Source organism: Pseudochaenichthys georgianus, chromosome 14 (genome assembly GCF_902827115.2).
Source record: "Pseudochaenichthys georgianus chromosome 14, fPseGeo1.2, whole genome shotgun sequence".
Classification (NCBI taxonomy): domain Eukaryota; kingdom Metazoa; phylum Chordata; class Actinopteri; order Perciformes; family Channichthyidae; genus Pseudochaenichthys; species Pseudochaenichthys georgianus.
In genome coordinates this window covers 26,477,033-26,503,760 of record NC_047516.1, presented here as the reverse complement: position 1 = coordinate 26,503,760, position 26,728 = coordinate 26,477,033, and the positions used below count along the sequence as shown (strand labels likewise).

At 39.1% G+C, this 26,728-nt stretch overlaps 3 protein-coding genes across 5 annotated transcripts; 1 reads left to right on the top strand and 2 right to left on the bottom strand.

Moving 5' to 3' along the window:
* Nucleotides 1-126: 126 nt before the first annotated feature.
* Nucleotides 127-14,333, bottom strand: ftr83 (finTRIM family, member 83). 3 transcript variants are annotated; one of them, XM_071205541.1, is made up of 8 exons: nucleotides 14,167-14,333; nucleotides 6,637-7,197; nucleotides 5,803-5,898; nucleotides 5,393-5,626; nucleotides 4,737-4,896; nucleotides 4,557-4,619; nucleotides 3,805-3,882; nucleotides 127-968 (listed from the first exon to the last, which is right to left on the bottom strand). In XM_071205541.1, the coding sequence occupies exons 1-8, from the start codon at nucleotides 14,242-14,244 to the stop codon at nucleotides 445-447; spliced, it is 1,794 nt and encodes a 597-aa protein (XP_071061642.1). In that variant the 5' UTR covers nucleotides 14,245-14,333; the 3' UTR covers nucleotides 127-444. The 3 variants fall into 3 exon arrangements, with proteins under 3 accessions (XP_071061642.1, XP_071061643.1, XP_033955251.1); XM_071205542.1 differs by lacking the exon at nucleotides 14,167-14,333 and adding an exon at nucleotides 9,700-9,794; XM_034099360.2 differs by lacking the exon at nucleotides 14,167-14,333 and adding an exon at nucleotides 9,700-9,770 and having other exon boundaries at nucleotides 6,637-7,304.
* A 138-nt stretch (nucleotides 14,334-14,471) lies between these two features.
* Nucleotides 14,472-20,901, top strand: ftr82 (finTRIM family, member 82). The gene is made up of 7 exons (XM_034098562.2): nucleotides 14,472-15,166; nucleotides 16,522-16,617; nucleotides 16,719-16,952; nucleotides 17,968-18,127; nucleotides 18,222-18,278; nucleotides 18,478-18,537; nucleotides 19,301-20,901. Exons 1-7 carry the CDS (start codon nucleotides 14,576-14,578, stop codon nucleotides 19,819-19,821), a joined length of 1,719 nt encoding a protein of 572 aa, XP_033954453.1. The 5' UTR covers nucleotides 14,472-14,575; the 3' UTR covers nucleotides 19,822-20,901.
* A 2,893-nt stretch (nucleotides 20,902-23,794) lies between these two features.
* atp5l (ATP synthase, H+ transporting, mitochondrial F0 complex, subunit g) lies at nucleotides 23,795-26,542 on the bottom strand. Its single transcript, XM_034098566.2, has 3 exons — nucleotides 26,415-26,542; nucleotides 25,853-26,013; nucleotides 23,795-23,989 (listed from the first exon to the last, which is right to left on the bottom strand). The coding sequence occupies exons 1-3, from the start codon at nucleotides 26,464-26,466 to the stop codon at nucleotides 23,891-23,893; spliced, it is 312 nt and encodes a 103-aa protein (XP_033954457.1). The 5' UTR covers nucleotides 26,467-26,542; the 3' UTR covers nucleotides 23,795-23,890.
* Between the last annotated feature and the right edge of the window lie 186 nt (nucleotides 26,543-26,728).

The window sequence follows — 26,728 nt, the reverse complement described above, 5'->3', positions numbered from 1 at the left end:
AACAAACAGTTCTCTTTTATTTCAAGCTTCTTTTTTTGCACTCAGGAAGCAGTCTGAGAGGTAGTTAGCCTGTTGAGTGACAATAGAATTAAAAATGCAACAAAGACTTCCCCGTATATGCTTGATATAAAATGTTTATTGAGCAAAATAAGTACAACATCTTCATAAATGATCTTGTGACATGTTTCAATCAAGTACATCATTCAATATTTCAAACGATAATTTAAATGCATTTAACTTTATACATCTGATCCTCAAACATGTTGATTTGCAGAAAAGTCACAAGCATCAAGAACCCTGATACACAACACATAGTAAAAAAAAAAAAATCCAATCTTGTAAAATAATAACATCATCACAAAGTAGTACTGGTTTTGTTCTTATAATCTATACCTACATACTGAATCACTGTTGTACATTAATCATAGGAAGTGTTTTGAATCCCTACTGGATGAGGGTAATGCCTGACTCGTACCAAACCCAGAAGCCTGGGAAGACGGGCTCGGCAAAGGAGGCCTTGAAGCGGTGGATGAGAGACATGGTTTCCCCCACTCCGTAGAAAGCGAGGGTACCGCCTTCGTGGTCGAGGAACACCCCTATACGGGATGAGTAGGGGGCGTTGATCTCTATCTGGTCTTTGCTGTGGCGGGCGGAGTAGCTGGCATCAGAGCAGAACAGGCTCCAGGACTTGCGGTTGTAGCCGATGCGGGAGTTGTCTCCGTAGCCCGTCCGTTTGATGCCTTTGTAGGTGACCCCGATGGCGGCCCCCTCTCCACTCCAGTCAACCTCCCAGTAGTACGGTCCTCCAGAAAGATTCTCCTTACACAGGACCTGGGGCAGGGAGTCGAACCTGGCGGGGTGATCACCGTAGGTTTGGGGGTCTCTCTTGAGGACAGCTTTCCTGTTCGCTCGGGACAAGTGGAGCTGTCTGTAGGCCGTGTTGGAGTCCAGAGTCAGCTGGCAGGCATCTGGGAAGATAAATGAACATTTACTTAGGGCTGTGTATCGACAAGAATCTGGCAATAAGAGACATTTCATGATACAGGGTAGGGCTGAACGATATCGTGTCATGGCGATAACCGTGATATGCGCATGCGCGATATTCACATCGCAGGGACGTGCGAATTTTTTTTAGGACGTGCGATATTAAGTAGGTAAATTAATTCAAACACGTCTTGTTACAATTATTTTGCTGCTTGCTACAAAAAGAAAACTTGAGCAGCTCTCATGTCAGGGGTACTTGAGTGAGTGACATGCAGGCTCTGCATGCACAGCAAACCACCAATCACAATCATTCTTGATCAGATCACAGCAGGCCCCGTCCCGCTAGTTTGCAGACCATCAAAACACTGGTAAAAAATTAGCGATGAACAGGAGGACAATACCGGCGAGAATGAAGATTTACTTCCAAAAAGAAAAGCAACATCTTCCATCTGGAACTATTTTGAATACAAAAAGGTTCTTCTGTTCTTCATGAACCCCCTTATTTGAGGGTAAGCAACATGCATTATCATGACTTAAGGCAGGGATGGGCAAATGGCGGCCCGCGGGCCGCATGCGGCCCCCACCTCCTCTTTTTGCGGCCCTCAGATTAATTTCTAAACAACGTAATTAATAAAAAAATATTTTTTTTAAAATATATTATTATTTTTTACTTGTAGTACTGATTCCTAGTTACGTCGCGAGCTGCGTAGATGATTTGAAATACTGCGAAATAATCTGTGACGCATTTGGGTGTATTGTGTTTGTTTCCCGGGGAAACCCTCACAAGAAACACCGGCTGTTGTTCTGCCTGCTGTGACGTGAAGTTGCCTCTTGTAATTATGCCTTTACAAGCTTACAAGTTGTTTTTATCATCTGAATTTGGCGAAAAAAGTTTAATATTCTTAAAACCAAGACTTTGTTTATTTGAAATCAGATTAAAACAAACTGCCGTGTTATCTATGATTACTACGCTTTTCATTCATAATTTCAGCGGGAGGGAGGGGGAGCGGCGCTGAGGAACAGCAGAGTGCGGGCTGACGGGTGTCTGTGTGGACATTCCCCTCATTGTGAAATAAGGGGAAAGCAGAGACTGGCTACAAGTGTCTTAGGTTCAAGTTAGACAACTAATGTCTGGGTTAGTGTTCATGACTTCATGTGTGTGTCCTCTGATGGTTCATCTCAATACACACACATTTTCCGTGCTTTCTAATAGTTTAAAATAGTTTTATTCCACTGTTTAATAACCTGTTCAATACAAACATGCCACTTGTAGAAATGAAATACAATTTCTGTGAACTGATATTTGTTTAGTCAGTTTAGAGGATGTTCCCATTTTTTGGGGATGTTCCCTTTGATTGTAAAATGTCAATGAAGATGTCAGACTTAGTATATTTGTTAATAATTACATACAACACATGGAATTTTTGTGTGTGTGTGTTCCAAGTGAATCTGGGGGCCCCTGGTGGCCAGTACATCAATGATGTGGCCCCCACCACCATCAAAGTTGCCCATCCCTGACTTAAGGTATGATGAGTCAACCAGTTAAGATACAGACGTCCGTGACTAAAGTCCTTGATCCGGTTAAATATAGTTAAAAAAATATATCGTGCAGCCCTAATACAGGGCATGGTGTCAATATATTGTTTACTTTGCGATATATTGAGAATTCCTTCTATCTTATTAGAGAAAAGCCATCATATTATAAAGAAAACACTGCCATATGCAAATCTGAGTAAAATGAGTGTACTTTAAAAATAATGGTTTTTATGCTATTGCCACAGTGGGATTTGTATTTGCATTTATTATAGTCCCTGTAACATCCAGCATGAGAGCACACTTGTTGTGCAATATGAACAAAGGATAGAGGAACAATTGCTATCTGCCAATATACTTATACCACTTAGAAAAGTGTCGGTGCAGGCAGACATATTTGTTATTATCAACTATTGGTTATTAATCAATACAGTAACACAAAACATAATGTTTAACACAATAGTATTGATATTTTGTTACACATCTACTTTACAAATTCAAATTGCTTGTGTTGAATGAAAACGACGAAGCCTAAGATGACGAAGCCTATTTACAGCAGCATCGATCCTGCTTGCACGGCAAGCTGCCAGAAATTTAGATTTCTAGTTATTTTACATTTTGTACTAACTTTTGCTACTACATGATTTAAAAGGCAAAATGGGAGACCCTTTGACTGGAGACAGAAATCAGATAATAATAATAATAATAATGACAGGTGTTGGATGTCACCTGCTGGCTGTTTATCTCCACCTCTGCGGATCACAGTTGGTGGGACATGCGGGGGCCCCTCCTAGATCTGGCCGGCCTATTATCTCCCGGCCTATTATCTGGAATACCAGAGTATCAACATTGTTTGTGAGTTTGACCACAAACAGAAGTCCATTTACTAAAAGGTGAGACTCCTTTTTAATGCATCCTCAAAGACTATGCAGTTTTGTTTTAGTTAAAAATAACAGTACCACTTCAAATTCTAATGATATTAGGTTATAATATAAGAATAATTACTCCAATTGTTTTGTTCTTATCTGTCTGGTTAGTTAAATTAGTTAATTAGTGTTTTATTAACTCAGTTTAAGGAAGGAGGGAGCACTTTAACTGCAAATCTGATATAGTTGTTAATGAGTGAATCCCAGTCTCTGTCAACACTGTGGGACATACAGATGTGTGGTCAACCACAGGGTCTGGCAGAGAACCTCATCAGGATTTAATTTGCATCATGCACTGAAATGGAAGTGAGAGCAGTGATCTGTGTCACTGCAGAGAAAAGTCAGCGAAAATAAGTCTCACATCTCATGAAGTCGTCCCTGTGCTGAGGTTCCTGCATTGGCACGGACTTGTACACTTGTACGGCGGTGGCTTCTTCACCTGGGAAAACAAATATTGTATCATAATGGATTACTAGGCTTTGAATTGAAGGGTGTGTTTACTTTACTTATCTACATTACGTCATATTATTCAACAATACAATAGATGTTCTATCCCAATGGTGGTGGTGGTTTTGATATTATTGGTATAATAATCCAGTCCTGTCTTTATCAATTAAGCAGATCTGAAGTGAAACTCAACCAAATTCTATTTCAGAGGAGAACGTTTGTGGTAACCCGCTGGCAGTTTGACATCCTAATCAAAGTAAACATTTAACTATGTGGCTACTGAGTGACCTCAGGTTACCCTCCACTGAACACATCAAACACGACTGCACAAAGCCCTATTGAGGAAAGTCGGAATTGTCAATCTAACTGTCTCTTTTAAAATGCTTTAAATTTGGGCCAATGTATTTCTAAACACCAAAGCTCTGCTGGCTATAGAATCCAATATGTTGAAAATAAAAGATCCCGTAAGTCATTATAATGAGAAACTTTGTTAAAAATAGTGAGAAATGGTTTTATAAGTCAGAAACTGTACAAAAGCATATCATAATAATTAATTACAGGATCTCCTATGGGATTAAAAGTAATAAATACCCTTAGTATAACCACAATAACATGTTGTCCACATAAAATCAACAGGCAAATTATTTTCTTAAATGGCCAACTTACTTTTGATTGATTTTGCCTGTTTCTTTTTGGAATCCTCCAGTTGGCAGAAGGTCATTTTGTTAACTGAAAAAAAAGAAATAATAATTAGAGCATGATAACAGAGGTAATATGTTCATAAGATTTTCAGAGAATTGAAGATATTTTAATCAATGTAAGTTTTGTATGTGTGTTTTAACTCACCTGCTTTGGCCACTTTAACCAGTTCCTCGTTGCTGAATTCGTTCAGGTGCTGTTTCATCTCAGAGACGGCCTTAGTGACTGGGCCGAAGGTGAAGTAGGGGTTGACGCTCACTGTAGGCAGCTCCTCCGCCTCCGTCTGGGCTATCAGCATGTGGAAGCTCTAATAAGGGATCAAATGGAATGTAAGGAAAACTGGTACCTAAAACATGTTTTCTACTACTTTATTGTTCATTTTGCACCATGCAGTATACCGTAGTTAGTGTATGAGATTAAATATTTGTGATGATGTCAAGTTTGTCTGTCTTTTAGCCTTTGTATTGACTGGTGGTCTTATGGGATAGCCCCCCTGTACTGGATGTTAAAATAATTGCTGGATGGATGGGTGGAGATATTGTGCCATCATTCGTCCTTAACGCAAAGGTAGTACTCAAAGAGATTGAGACATTCACAGATCCAAACATACATCTTTGGGAGCATTATGCTTCTCTTGTTTGTTCATTGTGCATCTCTTTTTGGTAATTGTTCTACTTTTTTTGGTCTGTATACATCCCCTTGTAGTCATCTTGTCTTTGCTTGAGCCCTGTAGGCCGATTCAGTAATCTGTCCCTAATGGTACTCAATGTATTTGATTTATCTGTGGACCTGTTGTCAGTTACCTGGATGAAGTGGATGTGGTCCTCGGTGCGGGACAGCTGGGTGATCTCGTTGTCCCTCCTCTTCAGATCAGAGATCTCATGGCTCAGACGCTCCACGTGGCCCTCTGCGTTGCTGAGCGCTGCTCTCTTGTTGGATGAGATCAGCTTCATCATCTCTTGCTGCATCCTTTCAATGGAGCGTATCATGTCGGCAAACATCTTCTCACATTCCTGCAGTGCTGTGTGGGCAGAGCTCTGTACAGAAAACAGACACATAAATCACCATGTAGTCACACTGGTTTGGCAAGCGCACTTACAAGCCGTCATCGCTACTACACCAAGGAATGTGGTTGTGTCGGTAGTGAATTCACTTTCCATTCAATGTCAAGTGGTTAGTCTGGTTCTATATAATGGTTGATGGTGGCACAAACCTTGAGTGTGTCCACAGCTTGTTTCATTTCCTCCATCTGCTTGAGTCGGTCATGAATCTTCTCCTGGATCTCTGCCTGGGTGGCGCCCAACCGTTGCTATGACAAAAACAACAGACATTGTTTTTGGTGATGACAGCAATTCCACAAATCAAAATGACAAAATCCTTGAATTTATTTTTAAAACGTTCATATTGTTATAACAACTTGCGACCATTATTTTCATATGGGTGGGTCTCACAAAGTGCTTGTTTCATTGATTTTTAAGCTGCTGAGTCATGCTTTACCTTCCACTTTTGCTATAACTACCACACTAGTGCATCAAACTATAATAGGTACATAGGTGTCACTATTAATAGAAATATACACATCTATATTTAGTACTATGACACCCTGAAAATACTCCAATACAAGTAAAAGTCCTGCATTCACACCTTGCTTAAGGCAAAGTATTTTAGTTTTATTTGCAAATTTAACCCAACGTTTTAAAAGTAAAAGTTATGATTGTGCAGTAAAAAGTTATGTCATTATTTTACTATAATATTTGAAGTGCTTTGATTAATATTACTGCTGCAATAATGGAAGTGTTGTATTTTACTGCTTTGAATTTAAAACGTTGCTGTCAGACAAATCTAGTGAGTTAAAAGGCAACAATAAGTATACCGTTGCATAAAATTAAAATACTTGAGTAAAGTACTTTGAATTTTAACTCAAGTAAAGAATTACATTTAACATACTACCAATGTATATATGAAACAATAATTGTTATGTTGATTAAAGCACATTTAGCATTCTTATATTTCCCAGTGTTGTAGCTTTGAATAAAGTAAACAGTACCTGCTCCTCCGCCCTCTCCTGCTCCGCAGACACCATGTCGTGACCTTTGTGCTCCTTCACTGTACACAGCACACAGATGCACATCTGGTCAGTGCGACAGAACAGCTCCAGTCCCTTCTGATGCTGCGGACAGATCTGCCTGTCCAGGTGGCCGATCTCATCCACCAGCTTGTGCCTTTTGAAAGTGTTTGACTCGTAGTGGGGCTTCAGATGCTTCTCGCAGTACGAGGCCAGACACATCAGGCAGGTCTTCATGGCTTTGTGCTTCTTTCCAATGCAGATGTCACAACCTACATCCTGGGGTCCCGCGTAGTTGTAGTCAGGGGACGGAGGGGGAGGTGGGAAGGGCTCGCTGTTGCGTTGGATGGTGGATTGGCGAGAGCCTCCCATGCGTCTCGGGGTGGGCCTCTTGTTGTAGGTGACCCTGCACTGCGGGCACATGTACGAGCCTGTATGGTCGGCATGGTCCCAGTAGGTCTTCAGGCACACGGCGCAGAAGATGTGGCCACATGGGATGGACACGGGGTCCCTGAGGTACTCCTTACAGAGGTGGCAGTCTTCCTGTTCGGATGACATGGAGACGATGTAGTTCTGTTCCTTCTAATGCAGTGACAGTCAGTGGCTGGTGTCAGCACAGTGGCAAAGTGAGTTCACAGGGACTACGGGAGCTGGTTATATAGAGTAAACAGAGAGGGCGGACAAACGGGTTAAGCCGAAACCAGTCAAACAAAGGCGGGGCAAAAAAGGACACAGTGAATTGCTTCAGCTGTTACAGAGTGCAATGAGAATGACTGAAATGTGTGATCATGGGACTCAAGTATTTGCATTGAGTGATGACAAAACATTTTTTTTACAATATAGACCATGAATACTTTATACATTTTCAAGCAGGAGACCGGCTCAAGCAAATCATGGAGAAATGCTTTTTTATAATGCTTTTGAATAATGTTTCCATCACTTAAAAAGGGTGAGTAGAAGTAAAAAATAAAGGAATTAGGCATTAATAAACTGTTTAAAAAAACACAAGTGTTGGAGAGTGCCTGTTCCCTCTGGTCATGTTTACCAACTCAGTACAAACTGACCTCAGGCTAGAGAGATGATTTATCTGCATTTTGACAAATGTTATTTCAACAACTTCCTTTTTTATCAACTGTAATTTCTCATCATAGCAGCATCAACAGTAGCTCCTTTCACTGTGATGTATTCTCAATGGACAGTGTCACTGTTTCAAATGCCACCTGGCCAAATATTTAATTAAATACAAATAAATAAAAAACATCACTTCTTTACATAGCATAGGTTTGGTTTATTTGAAACAAATGCAATAGCACTTCCAATGATTTGGCTTATTGAAAGATAATGTACTTGTAAGAATTTCTTTAAGTAACTAGCACTTATTGTAAGTTGCTTTGGATAAATGGTAATCTCAGTGAAAAGTATGTAAATTAGTGAAGCCAAACAAACTATTTTGTTTGTTAAATTCAGGTGAAACTTCCTCCCTTTACCTCACCTGTAACCACTTGATTTTTATGAAATCTGTTTTGCTTTCCATTTCATTGCCACAATTTGTTTCCTGTTTGACTGGACACCTTCCATTTTTGTAAGTCAACACTGGAACTATACTTTAATGGCACAAACTCAACTGTTTCATCTAAAAAAGCAGATTGTTCTTTGAGACCAACTCTAAAGAATGTTTGCTCTTCTGACCAAAATACATTCCTCTGTATTTCACCTTACAGTGAACACACCTCCTGGTCAAAATTGAGTTTCAGGGCTGTTGAAATGGAGATAGGAATGCAACTACACTTGATAGGGCAGATAACAGGAGGGCCGAGCAAGCCTGCTTAAAAGATTCCATTGTGTTAGAGCCAGCAGGGCCCGAGCCCAGTGCCAGACATTATGGGGTCTGTTGTCCATCAACAACAGTAACTACAGCTGACACACTACACTTAATGTAGCATCTTATTTGACCAAACATTCCACAGACAGGGGGCTTCAGTGCAGACATGTTGTTGTGATAAATAAGGGACTTTTTTGTACGTTTCTTCTACCAACCTTGTTGTGGAAATTCTTGAAATGAACTGGTCAAAGAGTTGAGTCTTTAATAATCTTTAGCAAAATTGGCACATAGCATTCAGAAACAATGTCTCTACAGCTGAGTGCAACTACTCAAACTGAAGAGTCTGCTTTTATTCAGTTTCAATGCTTAGTCATGAGATACCTGACCCATGACCCTTTCAAAAAGGACAATAGACCCATGATCAGATCAATGGTCACCAACTGGTGGTCACATGGCACCTTGTGACTGATCATCGACCTGAAGGATTATCTCTCAACTACATTGATCTACTATCTTTTGACATGAAAGGCTTGAAGAAAAATTTTTTGTATACAACATAATAGCATTACATTATTTGATACTCATAATTTCCATTACAACCTTTAACCCTATTTTAAGCCTGGAGATGGACTTTATTCTATAAAACAAAGATATTTAAATGTTATGGATAAAACATGTTGGACAACACTTATTAAGTTTAACCTTGATATTTGAGCCAGCGAGCACCCAAGGTTTCTACCTACTGATAATTTCATTTGCATAAGATTTGGTTCCAGGCTTCTGAGAGCAAACATAATCAAATGAACATTTGGCAGAGTTGTGGCCTACCTTACAGCAGGCCTCATAAAACACAAGATAAAGAATGCATACAAACATAAAGAATGCGTTATATAACACAAACATGCTTTTCCTGAACTTAACTGCAAAGTTACGCTCTGACCTCATTTGGAAGTTTCAGTTTGACAAATGATCTTATCATGTAATGAGTGACACATAAAACAGCTTTTAGCTTAACCCTCTTGAGACCCACGGGCCCAAATATCACGTTGTGTTCAAAGAGTCATAACTTCTCAGCTGTTTGAGTCAGAGAGACATGCCGTGTTTTTCCTCTTAAACTACAGAAACGGCAATAAACAACTCTATTAAGTTTTTCATTGAGAGGCGTTTACTTATTTCGGTGAAACGAATGTGCATAAAGTTGTAAAAAATGCGGATAGTCTCACCTTGATTCTGGCGCATCGCTTATCCTTTTCTGTCTGTTTTATAGGTCTACTCATCCACCATCTTTGTTTGTGACGTAAATAGTGTAAGAGTCACGTTTCTGAATCGGACACTGTGAGTGGATGCAGTCACAGCCAATCGGAGTCTGATTCAGAGTCAGTTCCGTTGTTTTGTGAACAAAACACGCGCGAAAACAAAATAAAAGTTGGAATATGTTAGTGATGGGAATTCCTGCTCTTCTTGGTGAGCTGGATCATTTGGCTCGGCTCACCAAGAAGAGCCGGCCGGCTCTTTCGGCTCCCAAACAGCTCTTCAGTTTACCACATATTCTACCTTTTATAATTAAATCAAATGTAGCCCTGTTTTATGAATGATTTATATGTGTACACATATCACTTAAATTATTCAATACATCCTTTGTACTGAAGTATTCAAAAGTAAAAATTACATGTTTAATATAAATGATTTGCTGTGGCCAAATGTTTTCATTGCATTTACATACCCTTGTAACTCTCTGATACCACCCCATGAATGCACTGACTTGCTTGTAGAACCACGCTCCACAAAGCACCTATAAAAACGTAAGCATATGCCGCTTTCACACCGCAGGATTTGCCGTACTTTAGTGCCGGCACTAAAGTACCACTGAATCCGCCAGGGGGCTAGTGCCAATCGCATTCACACCGCAGTACTTTCCCTGAGGCAAGATTACGCTGACGTCACTTCGTCTTCTTCTTCTCTGGGTTTACTGGCAGGCCGCAAAACCACTTCACGGCGAGTACAAAAAAACGAGAGAAGAAGAACTACACGGGGGGGGGAGGGGGTATAAAGTCCACCCGCTGTATCAGGCGTTTGTTTACTTTCCGACCTCAGACATGATGGAGTTCATAAGGGTAATTTACAAATAAAATACCACATTATAACAATGGACTTTATCTTTATGTATTTATTATATATTACCCCCTCAGGCTGATTTCGGAAAAGGACATTAACCCTTGTTTGGTGTTTTTCCTTTATTTAATCTAAAACAAATGACATGATAAATTACTTGTGTTTATGTGTGTAAGACTTGTGTTTCTGATCAATTCAACCACCGACACCTGTCTGCTCTCACATTCTTCTATTCTGCAAATTTGGGGTGGGACACAATAAATAAAGCTTCGCCAGTTTGTTTGTTTTATTGCACAGTCAAGACATAACAATAACGGCATCACGCTGTTCCAGGTGTCGTATGCATGTAAATTGAAGTTAAATAAAAGTGTGAAATGTAAAATAAAGTGTAAGTAGTTTCAAAACAATGTAACAGTGGCAATATATATAGCAGCAGACACACCTTAGTGCAAGTTAGGTGTCAGTATTAAAAAACAGTGGCAATATATATATATTAGGGCTGTCAAACGATTACAATTTTTAATCAGATTAATCACAGCTTAAAAATTCATTAATAATGATTAATCACCATTCGAACTATGTCCAAAATATGCCATTTATTTATGTATATTGTTGTGGGAATGGAAAGATAAATGAAAGAAGGCGGATATATATACATTTAACATACAGTATCTATGTTTATTATAACATTTTTCTGCGTGTCAAAATGAAAGACAGCCACACACCTATCAATCATCACACCGTGGGGTCTTAATTCATTACTTGTTGATTTCTATCAACGGGGGAGTACTTCAGGAAAGTCGACGGGGGGCTAGTGGAGTACTTCGTGACCACAGAGTGTGAACGTTGTGATCAGCTGTTTTAGCGCAGTTCTCCAGTGAAAAAAATGCCCATGGACACTGCCCAAAAGAATGGGCATAACCAGCGCCATATAGATAGAAGGCGCTGGGCATAACTAATGAACAGAAGAAGTTAGAATATTCTAATCACTTCTGATACAATGATAATAAATGTGTGCAATTATCTGTGTTGAATGTTTTTTTCAATGTTATGGTTAGCAATTATTTTTAATGAAATAAGTAAAAAATGCAAGCTCTGTTTTTAAAGAAAAAAAATCATATCATTAGCTGAGGTTGTGCTGATTTCTGGGATGTGTAAAACTTGATTATACTGTAAAGAAATGACAATGTATAAAGGCAAAACACAAAAATGGAAATGTCCTATGTGGGTCTCAGAGGGTTAAACAAATCTTTTCAAAACATATATATTTTAATAAATGTATAGAATGTTATCACACACAATATAAGCATGATATTTTGTACTTAAAGTCCAATTTATATTTTGCTATTCTTATTTTTCAGTTAAAGTCCAGTTTTTAAGGACAATCATTCTTTTGTGTAAGAATGTTCCTGAAATGGTAATGGGCAATATGCAAAGCAAACATTCTCATTTACAAAAAAAATTAATAATGTATAACTAACAGAAATATAAACCTACGCACATTTAAAAGTATTGCTTCATTTTGTTGTATGTATTGCTTGGGGAATTTAGGAGAAATGTATCAATGCAAATAGACAAAGTTAGATAAACAAAAAAAGGCGTCTGGCCTTGAATGTGACTGATATCGACTCAACATGTGCTGATTTTGCTTATCTCCTGGCTGAGGTTGTCATGCCATCAACAATGTAGACTAGTGGTGTGCAGTCTGAATCTGTGTCAGTACTCCTCACCATTGTGTATCCACCAGCATCAACCACTCTTCACTGTTTTCACAGAACATGTTTGAATATTGTTACTTCACCGTGTTGTGTTGTCCCGCGCTGCCCTGCAGTACGGAGGCTGACCTTTCACCTTGAACGTGGACTGAGATGACTTCATCAAAAAACACTGGCACTGGTAACAGACAGGCCTCTGTTTCATATTGTTATTAAATCTTATAAGAGTGCTTTGTAGCATAAACATAACACTGCATGATGTAGTATTAATTGTAGTGGTGGTGTACTGGTAGTAGTAGTTGGAAAACAGAAATATTAACTACCTTTTTTTACATAGGAAATTATAAAATGCAACTTTTTCATTAATAGGTTTGCAAAAAAAACACTACTACTTTGTGCAAAAATAATTGTACTATTTTACAATAGTACAATTATTTTTTGCACAAAGTAGTAGTAGTAGTGTATTATTTTTTTGCATTGAATTACACATTCCTTGTGAGAACTATTTTTCAAGTTTTGATTTATTCTTTATATTAACCCCAACCATTGTTCTTTAACATTACCAACAATGTATATTAGAATTCTTTAATTCCATACAACCGGTAAATACAGAGAGCAAAATATTTTTTAAGATCAACTACATTTACATTTAAAATAATTTAAGGTTATAAATAGTGTTTGTTGATCAATTAAAAAAAAAAACGCTATAGCTCTGTAGTGTAGCATTCATTTGGATAAGTGTACGTTTTGTATTTCTATATAAAAACTATAACACAGAACAATACAAATAATAGTCAATTATTCAAAATATGTTAAATTCTACAGAATATTTCAATGGTTTTAAATTATTATTGTGTGGTTGTTGACTTTCTGAAAGTATTAGACGTTTTTGGACATGTGTCCTTTGCAAAAGCTTTGGCTATCGTCTGTTAGAAACTCTAGAATAAAAGTGAAACAATACTCAGAGTTTAGTCCATTTGGAGGATATGGCCTGTCACAGGTAGTTAATCTGTAAGCAGAGAGCGCTCCCTTCACTCTGGAGGAAGGAAGGAAAAACTGGCTTATCAGAAACCTGACCAAATATGGCGTGGTGAAACTGCCTGCTGTATGACGTAAGGCTAGATATGAATTGAAGGTGCAGCCATCTAGTCTACTTTAACATACTTTTTTGCTAAGAACTTCCTTTTACAATATGGACTCTAGTTTTGAACCAAACGACAGAAAGATAGTGCGAACGAGGTATCAGTATTGTTGAAACCAATAGACTTGGCCTAATTGAAATGCTAATGAGAAGCTACGATTTTAGCGGACACTTTCTGACACACAGTGAGACCTCTGCAATGTTTCCCCCTAGCTTCATTATCAGAGGGATATCTTTTGGAATTAAAACGTGCATTATAACTATGATGAAGCACAACAAATTAATATGTAAAGCATGCATTGCAACAACACACCTGGAGCTGACAGGAATGTTCTGCATGTGCACTCATGCATTTCCGTTTGCTGTCTCAATATTTCCTTTCTGCTGCACACACATCTACAGTTACATATTGACTTTTCAAAAGTAACCCAGCTGGTCTGACAGGCCACAGTGTAAATACTGCAACACTGAACACTAGCTGCTCCTACACAAACCTCCAAGTTAAACTCTTAACATGTTATCGTTGGTGTTTGAAACTACTTTGAAACTCTGTTGAGCTCAGCAGTGTGTCTCTGTTTGTTTAATGGGTGGTCCCTGAAATTCCTACAGTACTTTGGGCTTCATTTATGTTTGTCGGACTATAACCGGTTTAGGACAATGGCGATTCTGTCTGACAACAATAGGTGGAAATACAGCTGCAGAGGAGTGTGCGCACCACTCACCCGCGGATGAGCCACATGAGAAATTAGAGCATAAAGGAAGCTGCGAGGAGAATGGAATGGGAAGCTTTTCTGGCACATTGGTCGTCACTTTGAGAGCTTTTTTACATTTCATTCATTCTCCTTCTTTCACTCTGTGCTGTCTCTCCTGTCCTGCCTGCCAGCCCTCTCTCCCTCTCACTCCTTGCTCAACCTGCTTATCTAAACTGGGCAGGGCTCGATATACTCACAGCACAAGGGGAGGGCCTTGCCTGCTTTCAATCAATAACCTCTGGAATTCAGAAATACAAGTAGGTCCTGTCTCTGGCAAGGCTGTACCACAGTCTTGAGGGCGGGCTCCCAGGCACACTCGACGGATTCTCTATCTGCTCCTGTCTCTTTCCACAGGTCTGACTGTTTTGAGACTCTCACAATGGCTGACCACACGTCTCAAGATTACTTCAGCTGCTCCCTGTGTGTGAACCTGCTGCGGGACCCTGTGGCTATCCCCTGCGGCCACAGTTTCTGTATGGACTGCATCAGCGGCTACTGGAATGAGGCTGACTATACAGGGATTTACATTTGCCCTCAGTGTAATATCACATTCACCCAGAGGCCAGTGCTGCGGCCCAACGCCACTCTGAGCATGGTGGCAGAGAAGATCAAGAAGAGCGGGCTGAACCTCAACCTCAACATGACCCCGGGGAACCAGTACGCAGGACAAAACGACGTGCCCTGTGACTTCTGCTCCGGGAAGAAATTAAAGGCTGTGAAGTCCTGTCTCAACTGTCTGGCGTCCTACTGCGAGAAACACCTGAAGCCCCACTACGAGTCAGCCACTTTCAAAAGGCACAAGCTGGTGGATGAGCTCGGAAACCTGGACAGGAAGATCTGCCCGCAGCACCAGAAGTCCCTGGAGCTCTTTTGTCGAACAGACCAGATGTGTATCTGTGCTATCTGCACTGTCAGTGAACACAAGGGCCATGACATTGTCTCTGCTGAGGCGGAGAGGGGGGAGAAGCAGGTAAGAAATCTCTTTAAATTGATCCTTTTTATCGACTAAAAGGCTCAGAATTTAAATGAGCTTCTAAGGGAATGCAAGTGTGATTTCATGTCAGAAAGATAAGTGTATTCAGTACATGGGAGAAACCACACGCCTCCTAGTCCAAACATAATATCATTTACAGACAGATTAAAAAGAAGAACATGCGTGATACATTTGATTTTATTGTGAATATCTTGAGTTAAAGCAAACATGGTGTTTTTCCCATATCCTGCCGGTTGTACTTTGACCCATTTCAGCAACACTATCAGCTGAAACTGGCACTCTGTCACTGCCAAAACAAAATCCAGCTCTCCCATTAGCTGTGTTGAAGCCGTGGGAGGGTCTTACGGTTATCGTCTCTGAAAGCTCCCTTTAGCTAGAGAAAATGTAGTGTTCCAGTTGTGGGAGAGATACACAGAAACTTCCCTCTCGGCTGCGTTGGTTCCCACCTGTGGGAGGGGGTCTGCAGTGAAACTGGAATGTCAAGGCCTTCAACACCTCACGATCCACCAACCACGGCCACGCACTTTCAAATGACTCACCAATCACATCGCTGTACAAAGGATGAGAAGTAGATAAGAGTGGCAACAGATACTGTCGTAAAAATCATTCAGAGCAACTCTAGTTTTTACACATGAGTAATTTACGAGCGTTTTATGGGAGAATATGGGTTAAAGGATTTTTTAGGACATGATGAGTAATAATTCATCTTGCTGTTTTCTTCTCTACATTGGGAGTCTGGTTTCTCTCATCCAAAGATTTACAACCTGAGTCCCACACATCTCACTCCCGCTCTCTCCCCTCCCCCCTCTTATGTTCACCCCCCCTCCCTCCTAGATTCCCCACATTCCTCAAGCTTATCTTGAAGAATGGGTTGGTGGGCTCGAGTAAAAGCTGAATTAGAAGCCCTCTATTCTGCATGTCAGTGCTACGTGCACCTTGAAACATCTCTTTAAAAGTCGGCAGCGGTAGATTCACATTCCTAACGTGGACAGAATTCCATTACAGACCCCCCCCCCCCCATCTCCCTCTGAGATAAAAGCCTTTCGTATCAAGAGGATTTCTTTGAGTGCAGTTTATTAGATGGGGCCTCCCCAGATATGCCTCCATGAGAAAGAATGTTTTCACCCAACCAACAAATATGGGGCTTTATGTCTCATACAATAAAACAGCATGACATCCACTACCTCTTATATAAATCTGCTTTAATGCGACTTTTATGATCAACTTTGCATAGTAAATTAAAGGAAGCCGGTACAGCCAGTCAGCATGGGAGTGCACTCTGAACAAAAGAGTGAAATAGATGGGTGTGTAATGTGCCTTTTTCTCTGCAGAAACTTTTGGGAGTCGCCCAAGCTGAGATTAGACAAAAATGCCAGGAGAGGGTGAAGGAGCTGGAGGAACTGAAGACTGCTGTCGAATCACTGAAGGTAAGGAATACATGTTGAATCAAACATCACATTTTTGCTATAAGATGATCTCCATGGATGTGTCTTCGGTAAAACGCTGACACTTCGAGCCTTGTCTCCAGAACTCGGCCCAGAGAGCCATGGTGGACAGCCAGAAGATGTTCGAGGACATGATCCGCTCCATCGAGAGGATGAGGTCAGAGGTCAGCAAGCTGATCGGTATCAACGAGAAGGCCGCTTTCAACCAGTCCGAGGCTTTGATCGAGAGACTGGAACAGGAGATCGATGAGCTGAAGAAAAAGGAGGCCGGCCTCAAGCAGCTGTACAGCACCGACGACCACATCCACTTTCTGCAGGTAACATGCAAATAAAGAGCGATTTTAAACCAAACAATATCAACAACACTCAAGTCATTGGTATTTGGGTGTAGCTTTTCATTTGACAGCTTACTTTACACAGGCTGTCTATGATTACAATGACAGTATGACGTCATATTTAGTCATATTTGACGTTGACATTTCTAAGCAAGCGATTAAAGAGGCGTTAAAAGCAGACTCATTGTGAATAGAATTTGCATGCATATAAAAAAATTGACTGGCTCTAAAAGTGATGAGAGTTTCAATCAGAGGTGGAGTGTAACTAATTAATTAGAGGTGGAGTGTAACTAATTACAGTGACTTGAGTACTGTACCTAAGTAAAACATTTGAGGTACTTTACTTGAGTGTCTTTCTTTTAATTACTTTCTTCTTCTGTTTCTCTACAATTCAGAGGAAAAATGTGACTCTTACAACTAATTTGATAGCTTTATTAACTAGTCATTTTTAGACTCAAATACACTTAAATAAATTAGTGATGGCATTGCTCACAATTTGCCGAATTATTTTAACTCAAACTATTCAATCAACAATATAAACAGCAGATTAATCCATAACAAAATAATTAATTGTTGCAGTTCTATACAAAACATCTCAAAAGAAGCTGCCCCTCAAGTACAATCCTGCTTTTACTTTAATGGATAAATAATAATTTAGTGATATAATAATATAAGAGTCACTGGAGCCATTTTTCTGCATTGACTAGTATGATTTATTTTTTTATACTCGAACAGTTCAATTTTAATCTTCAAAAAACAGTATTTTTCTTTTAGAGTCACTGTTTATTTTTAGGGGTTGACTGTGGATTGTGCATCTTGATATTTCAATTGCATCTAGACCTTCCAGTCTACATTTATTTCCTCTACCACTGGTTTTAAAAGCTTTAAATCCATGTGAAAAGATATATTTACTCTACTCAATCTGGTTTCTTAAATAGTTCATGTTAATGTATATTTATTCCTCGCCATGAGACACTTACTTATCTTGTCCCATCAGAACTTCAACTACCTTTGCACCCCCACTGATGACGGCTATATACCCAGAGTGACGGTGAACCCCGACTTCTCCTTTGGCGCTGTGAGGAAAGCTGTGGCTGAGATCAAGGACCGCCTGGAGGAGTTTGGCCGTGAGGAGCTGCTCAAGATCTCCAAGTCAGGTGAGACCTTAGCAGCAGACACGCAAAATGTTTACATGACGGCCAGAAAACAAATAACTGAATTGACTTAAAATAAATGTTGTCTCTCTTACAGTGAATGAGGTTCCAGTGTACACTACAGAAAGTCGTACATTGGACAGAAGGAGCAGAGGTGAGTTCTGTCACGTCCTATAGCAATATAAGCATGCGGAAAGTTAATTATTGTTGAGGTTAACAATGTGGTTGTAGAAGGAAAACCACTAAGAGATTGCATCAAAGAGCCTTTAGTTGAAAACACTGCAAAAAAATGAGAATGAAAGGCATGTGTGGGTGTGTTCAGTTCAACCTGACCTGTGCTGCTCCATTTTCAGGCAAAGAAGTGGTGGACAACACTCCTCCAGAGCCAAGAGGCAGAACTGACTTTGTGAAATGTAAGTATCTGCTGAAAAAGGGTAAAGAATATCACCATTAAAATTCCACGGTTAATAACTTTTTTTTGTATTACAAGTTTTCTGAAATGGAATGTTTGAATATGCATAGCAGACATCATCTTATTAAATATGAGCAGTTTTGTTAACTTCCTGTATAACGGACAAAGGTTTTAGATATTTCTTTCTCTCATCTCATAAATCAGAATTCTGCCAACAGCCATTATTTATGCCATATTTTTAGCAATAAAATGTGATATAAATCAGGCTGTGAATGATATATGTAAAAACCCTTGTGTAAATACCATCAGAATATATATATATATATATATATATATATATATATATATAAATAAAAATGTATTGCATGTAACGGAAATAGAGATTGTGAAATGGGCCTTCAACATTTTTAAGTTACAGGTGAACGGGGTGAAAGAGTTTATTCGACAGATATCCCCATGAAACTTCCGCAGTTTCAAGACAATTATTTTTTGTATTACAATATTATTAAAATGATATGTTTAAATATGCAAATTTGGGTGGATTTGAAATAGACAATGTTGGTAAAATAAACACCTTATTGTGTATTTTTGATGTTTTCTTTTCACTAGTCTGAAAGAAAATGGCAGCAAAACTTCCCAACATCTCAAAATGGCCCAGTACATTTCCAGTACAGTTGCCTGTAGTGTCTCATCATCATCCAAATTGAAAACACACTTCAGTAACCTGATAAATAATACAGAACTGTGTGGATTTTCTCCTCCAGACTTCTGCCAGCTGAAACTGGACGCGGTCACAGCCTACAAGGAGCTGTACGTGTCTGAAAACAGCAGGAAAGTCCTCCGCACCAGGGACCTGCAGCCGTACGGGGACAACCCGGAGAGGTTCGACAGCTTCGCCCAGGTGTTGTGCCGCGAGGCCCTGGCGGGGGGGCGCTTCTACTGGGAGATAGAGTGGAGCGGGGAGTTCTCCATCGGGGTGGCCTACAAGAGCATCAGCAGGAAGGGCAAAGGCTCCCTGTGTCTGCTGGGCTACAACGACAAGTCCTGGAGCCTGCTGTGCTCCGACACCGGCTACTCTGCCTGGCACAACCGCGTGGACAAAGCCGTCAGCGGCCCCCACTCCCCCAGGATAGGCGTGTACCTGGACCACAGTGCGGGGGTGCTGGCCTTTTACAGCATAGGCAACACCATGACCCTCCTGCACAGGTTTGAGACCACTTTTGTCGAGCCCCTCTTCCCAGGCTTCGGAGTTGGAACCTCGGTAAAGATCTGCAACGTCAAGTGATTTTTGAAAATCTGAATGTTTTTCTCCTATTATACAGTTATCCTTTGAGAATATATATTTTTGCAACATTTTTAAACTGCACCAATCCACATTAATGAAGTTATTTTTGAAGAAAAATGCTCCTCCCAATGTGTATATACTTTTTTAAAGCTGCACTTCACACATTAAGTTTTGCATTGTGCTTTCAACTCACATTTTCATGATATATTTTATAAGATATTATTAAAATAGACATCACTAAAGTACACTATAAAATGTTAACACTTTTAGCAGCTGATCATAACTGCTGGATAATATTATAACATGTCACTATTATATTTTTACATGTAATTTCATAAAGGGCTGTGACATATCTGAAGTGGTGATGTAATTAAGTCATAATGGATGTACACTGAGATAAGATACTTTTTTATGGTAGGTCTTTACATTGTTGGCCAATATTATTGCATGTAATTTAAAATATATTGCACCCTTGTGATCTCTATGAGAAATACTTTAATATTCATGTTGGTGCATTTGCAGCTATCACTATGGTTTCAACACATTCAGAAGTATTTCATTGTCATTTGTTGTTGAAATGTTTTGATATTATCAGTTCTTACAGCTGTTATTTTTTCACCTGAACTAACCCTTATTTAATTTGTATGTATGTTTACTTGTATAATGGACCCGCAGAGTATAATTGATAAAGACTTGTTTTTTAACAAAATGATTCATTGTTAGTTCTGAATAAAGAGCTAAATGAATGAATAATGTGTTTTTGAGATTATTTCTATCTATCCCTACCTACATAAAAAAACATAAGGAGGAACAATTGTATCTCATTGCTGAGGATTTAAGAGCTTTTATTTTGTTTGTGTTTTAAAAAAGATGTATTTTTAAATAATTGTGTTTAGATATAATTCTAACTTTGACATTATTGAGCTGGTATGTGGACCATTCCATGTATAACCACTTGAACATGTGAATAACCAAAGCACCTGCTCTGAACAAACACTTTCATATTCACAATACTAACAGCTCCCCCTGTTGGTTGATTATATGAACTGGACTTAAATAAAAATGGACCATGGTTATAAATATTGATCCTAATTAAATGTATAGTCAAGCTGCCAAAATAACTTTGTTCTGACTGCATCATCAAAGGTGCACTCTAAGGAAATATGAGGATACATCCAGTTTTCTGCACAAATCTACAATAGTACATCATTATACTGATTTAAGAAGAGAATGTACTATATGCTTATCTAAACAGCAGCTCATACACATACGTATATGAGATCAGCTCATTGTGTATATTGGTCTTCAGGTGTAATCTGCAAAATATTGGCAATGATAAGTGTAAATCCATAGGAATTAAGTAAGAGGTGAGCATTGTGTTCCTCAATATACAGTGCCTATGGAAAATCATCATACCCCTTTGAAACAGTTACCTTATTTGTCGTACAACCTGAAATCAAAACCCATTAAAAAAAATCTTTATTTACAAATGTTGCCTTGGCGACAGTTCTGAAAATTAATAAAAAACTAGAATAACAGTGTTGGAAAAGTCATCAGTCCCCTAATTTAATACTTGGTAGAGCCACCTTTTGCTGCGGTTACAGCCATCAATCTTTTTGAATATGTCTCTATTAGCTTTGCACACCTCCATAAGGGAATGTTTGCCCATTCTTCCTTGCAGAATTGTTCGAGTTCAGTCCAATTCCATGGGGAGCGACAATGGACTGCTCTCTTCAAGTCCATCCACAGATTTAAGTCAGGGCTCTGACTTGGCCACTCTAGGACATTCACCTTTCCTTAAGCCAGTGGTTCCCAACCTGGGGGGCGCACCAAAGATCGCAGGGAGGGCGCCAGGCCTAAGATAATTTGAGGCCAAATATCATATTTAGACTTTGTATGTAGGCTATACATATAATTGTAACGCAATAGATGATTGTCACTAAAGGCCTTGTCTCTACATTACAATAAAATATAAAAAATAATTGATTCATTAATTTGAATAAAAATTCAAGTTAGTAGCTATTAAAGGCATAAAAAGACAGAAATGTATAATTTTTTCTTTAATAGAAATGTTTCTTCTGCCCGTAAAGTGTCCAAACCAGGCTTTTCTGGATAAACGCATTTTTAAAACATAGTCATTGTCCATGCCGGTTTCAGTTGGATTATTTGTCAATTGCTCAGATCAGATCGGTCTCCTCCATTTTGTAGATTATTTACGATTTTTGAATCCACATGATTAGCGGCAAAATCCGGTTTACTTTGAGCATGTGTTTTAAACAGTTTAATCCCTTTGTGAATTGTTTCCACTTGCGCCGTCCTTTAATTTCTTCATACAGCAGGAATCCAAATGAATTAATCCTGAGTCCAATAACCATCAAAGTCACTCCAATGGTGCTCCTTAATTACGCTTTCATCCTCCTTTAACAAAATACATCACATTCATCCAGTTTGTGACAGTAGTTGTAGCATTTTTTAGACTTTTAAACTTTAATTACCGCTGTTGCGCCCCCCACCCCCCCAGTGTGTGGGTGTGTGTGTGTGGGGGGGTGCAACTTCTAACAGGAGTCATTTAGGGGGGCCCTTGGGAAAAAAGTTTGGGAACCCCTGCCTTAAGCCACTGAGTTGTTCTTTTGGCGGTATGTTTAGGACCCTTGTCATGTTGGAAGGTGAACCAACTGCCCATCTTCAGCTGTTAAGCAGAAGGACGCAGGTTTTCCTCAAGAATTTGGGTGTACTTGGCAGCATCCATTTTCCCTTCAATGCTGATCAAGTGTCCAGTCCCTGCTGAAGAGAAACATCCCCACAACCAACCTGATCTCACCAGAATGCGTGACTCCATCACGACTTCTTAACACCACAATGCGTGGTGGAGTCACGAACTTTGTTACATTAGGTTGCCCACAACATAATGTTGCCACCACCATGCTTCACAGTAGTTATGGTGCGTTTTTGATGGTGTGCTGTGTTTGGTTTCCGCCAAACATAACACTTGGAGTTCAGTCTTAAGTCTCATCTGACCATAGATCATTTTTCCACGTAGCAACATAATCTGCCAGGTGTTTTTGCATAGCAAAAACGAGACTGAGTGTGGCACCTTTTCAGAAAAGGTTTCTTTCTTGCCACTCTGCCATAGAGGCCAGCTTTGTGTAACGTTTGTGAGATTGTTGTCACATGCACAGACCGACCTGTGCCATCCATAAAGCCTTGTAAGTCCTTCAGAGTTGCCATTGGCCTCTTGGTATAGCTTCTCTGATCAATGTCCTCCTAGCTCGTTCATCCACGGACGGCCTGATCTAGGCAAAGTGTTGGTTGTGCCATACGCTTTCCACTTTCTTAATAATGCTGTGAACAGTACTCAGAGGGATAGCTCAAGCCTTCAAAATCTTTTTGTAGCCTTCATCTTAACTTTTGCCTTCCTACAACTTTATCTCGGAGGTCTTTTGAAAGCACTTTTCCAACCATGGTGATTTTTGTGCAGTACCATGCACTGCTAGTCGTGGAATCCTCTAGAAACAGCTGGTTTTATTCTGAAGTAATCAAAATCACTTCAATTGATGTCAGGTGGGGGACAATTATCCTTGTGTTTGATCTGGAAGTTGATTGGTTGTACCTGAGCAGGTTTATAATGGTACACTCCAAGGGGCTGATCACTTAACCAAACCGGTTATTTCACATACATTTAAAATAACTGTTCATTTAGCTTTGATGAGGGTCATAATGTGTACAAACAGCTCAAAAAGGTAAGATTTAATTTATTTTAATTTCCAGGGTGTAATGTGACAAAAGGTTAAGTTTTCACAGGGTATGATGACTATATAAGCACTTAATACTGTATCTTGAGCAGAAAGTAGATTTTTAATATGCATGTTTCATAAGCAGACTTTTTGAAAGGGACTATTCCATTCAATCGAAACTATACAAAAACAAAATCCATGCATATTATATGAAAAGAAAGTACTCAGAAAATGACGTGTTAACAATAGATATCTGTTTATTGGTTCCCAGGATTCTTGCTAGAAATTGAGCATACAACGCTCAAAAGAAAAAAGAAAGCATTACAGTCCAGATCTCAGACATCATAGCCAACGATGCCTCCTTTGCCGATGCACTCCCCAATGTAGAACCACATCATTACTTCAGTGGCCACCAGTCCGTTCCTTAGAGCATCCTGTGAGGAAATAAAGATTGCATTAGATTCACTTCCAGATAAATGTATCAAGCAAAATGCTGAATAATCCACTGATGACACGTAGTCATTGTGGAATGATAAAATCATGTTTTTATTTTCTACAGGACTCAAAATGACAAGAGAATTACTGATAGATACACCTCATCGTATCCTCACTGTGAAAATGTTATAAGGAAAAAACATATCTTAAAAAGAAATCAACCTGCACAACCTACTTGTTTTCTCTCAATGAATAAGGCCTAAAATGGCACATACAAGGGTCATTCCAGAATTGGAGGACATTTCATGTCCCCATATAAGAAATCTAATAATCCATGCCCAAAAAGCTAAAACATGCACTTGTTGTATTAAGCATACTTGTCTTGAGACAAAATGTATAGAAAGTTGTAGAAAAAGTAGTTTCAAAATATTATTTAAATGATCAAATAGCTCTCGAACATCCCCTAAAATGGCATTTTTCTCTCGTCCCCGCTTCTTGGTGACCAACTTGCATGTCAAATATAACATTTAAAATAGGGATTTTATTTACTTTTTTTGATATTATTCTATTGATATATGTCTCTTCTAATGGTAAAATCAATTTGTTAAATCATAAACACGTTTTAAATAACAGTAATTTTGCACAGAAGGTGTGTCCCTCAACATGCATTCAACCCTGTTACCCAAACCTTTTTAGATTGGCACAGGAAGTGGAAAAACGGTAAATCAAATAACACAGTGGAAGTGACATCAGCAAGCCATGTGCTAGTGCCATGGGTAGACCAAAACTAAGTCCTCTCTTTTATTTTTCATATTTTTACAATCTTTTCAGTCTTAAAAGAGTGTGGCACTCTGACCCACTCAACCATGTTACTCATATTATCAGAATAAAGCATATTCATTTCAAAGTTATCTTTCTTTCGTTAATTGCAGGTCTCCCTTGAAAAAGAGATCTATGATCTCAATGGGACCAATCTGGTTAAATAAAGGTTTGAAATTAAATGAAATGAAATATCCAAGTTTGTCCTTGCCTTGAAAGTAGCATTACATGCTACATCTAGCAATAATTCCTGAGGTTAAAGCTCAAATTAGCATTGATTTTCAACCCCGTTACTATAATTAGAGTAACCAGGGGTAATTCTTTATTTGATGCCTAGCTGGGCAAATCACTTTTTTTGATGGTTTATTATCTGTTTTTCTTAATACATAAAAAAAAAATTATAAAATAAAAGGTTCATTTTTTTTAAAATGTTGGTGTCCTTCAATTCTGGAATGACCCACAAACTGCCAATTCAACTTTAAATGCTTGTAATGGGCTTTCTAATTAAATGTATATATTATTATTTTATATTCTAAGTTTTAAGGTAGTTGTCATCCTTTAGACAACAATATAAGTGAAACAAAAATCTTGGGTCTTAGGCTCTGTACAACAATTCTTATACAAATAGAAAGGAAAACTACTCAAGACGAAGCAAAATGAGAATCGAAGACATCAAATAGTGCAAATTCAACAAAAGGACTCAAATATAAACATTATTAAAACTAACTTAATTGTTACACATGTGATACAAATTGCAATTGAATGAACTAAATGTTAGCAGTAGTCTAGTAATGTGTATGCATAATGAGAAGTAGTAAAGCAAGCAATTAATAATTAAAAACAGACATACAGAGAGAGATGTGAAAGGACTAAACGGAATACACCGTTTTTAAAAAGAAGGTAAAGAAAAAGTATTGTGGTGGATCACAAACAGTGGAGCTCATAACATGTCACCATTATTTTCATAACAAACACTTGATAGATTTTCAAGCCTTCATTCAGAATATATCTTTACATAAAAGGTCTGGCAATAACACACCCACCTTCACCGTAAGTTGACCGAGACGTCCTGACTGGAAGCCCTTCAGCAGGTTTGCGGCCCCCTCGATGGCCTTGGGGATCTCCGCAGGGGAAGGGGGGGTAAGCTCAACACGGGCATAGTACCAGAACTTTGCTAGCCGAGGTTTTGTGTAGTTGAGGGAGGCTGTAAGAGAAGAAATGCTGAAGTACAAGTCTGGTGCGGCTTTCATTAGCTACGGCTAAACCTAGCTCTGGCTCCATAACTCCACACACACAGCTGAATAGCTTTAGCCACTTAGCTAACTGATACACGGCTTGTACTTATTTAGTGTAAACAATACAAGTCACGCGTGCTAGCTAGCTGAAGTTGTACTTTATAAAAACAAAGAAAAGCAATTCAAATGATCAACTCTGTTGTCTGCAATAAATGTTAGCTGGCTCATGTCACATCCATTTAATTCATTTGATATCTGGGTTTTGACAGCGTCGGCCGAGCTGCATTGTAAATAAAGATTATACTAACTACAATTCACTCCCCCATTATTGGATGCACGTTATGGTTATTGACTTAAGAAATGCACTTACCGCCTATCAGGGTTGGTACTTTGGAGACCAGTTTCTGCACTGCCTGTGCCATGTTGAAGCGTTTGTCGATGCTAACTCTCCCCCTGAATCTGTTAGCCGACTGAATGTCACCTCCAGAAGAAGGACCCGTGACGTCTGCTGACCAAACAACTGCCTGAACAGAAATAGCCTACTACGAATTACTTTATTGACTTGTATGGTGTAAGTTATAATATTGAACATTTTCAAAAGTTCAACATTATTTATTTTCACTTTCTAAAAGTGTCTAAAGTACGTTACAGTGTAGTTACTGTATTAAATAGTAAACAGCTGCA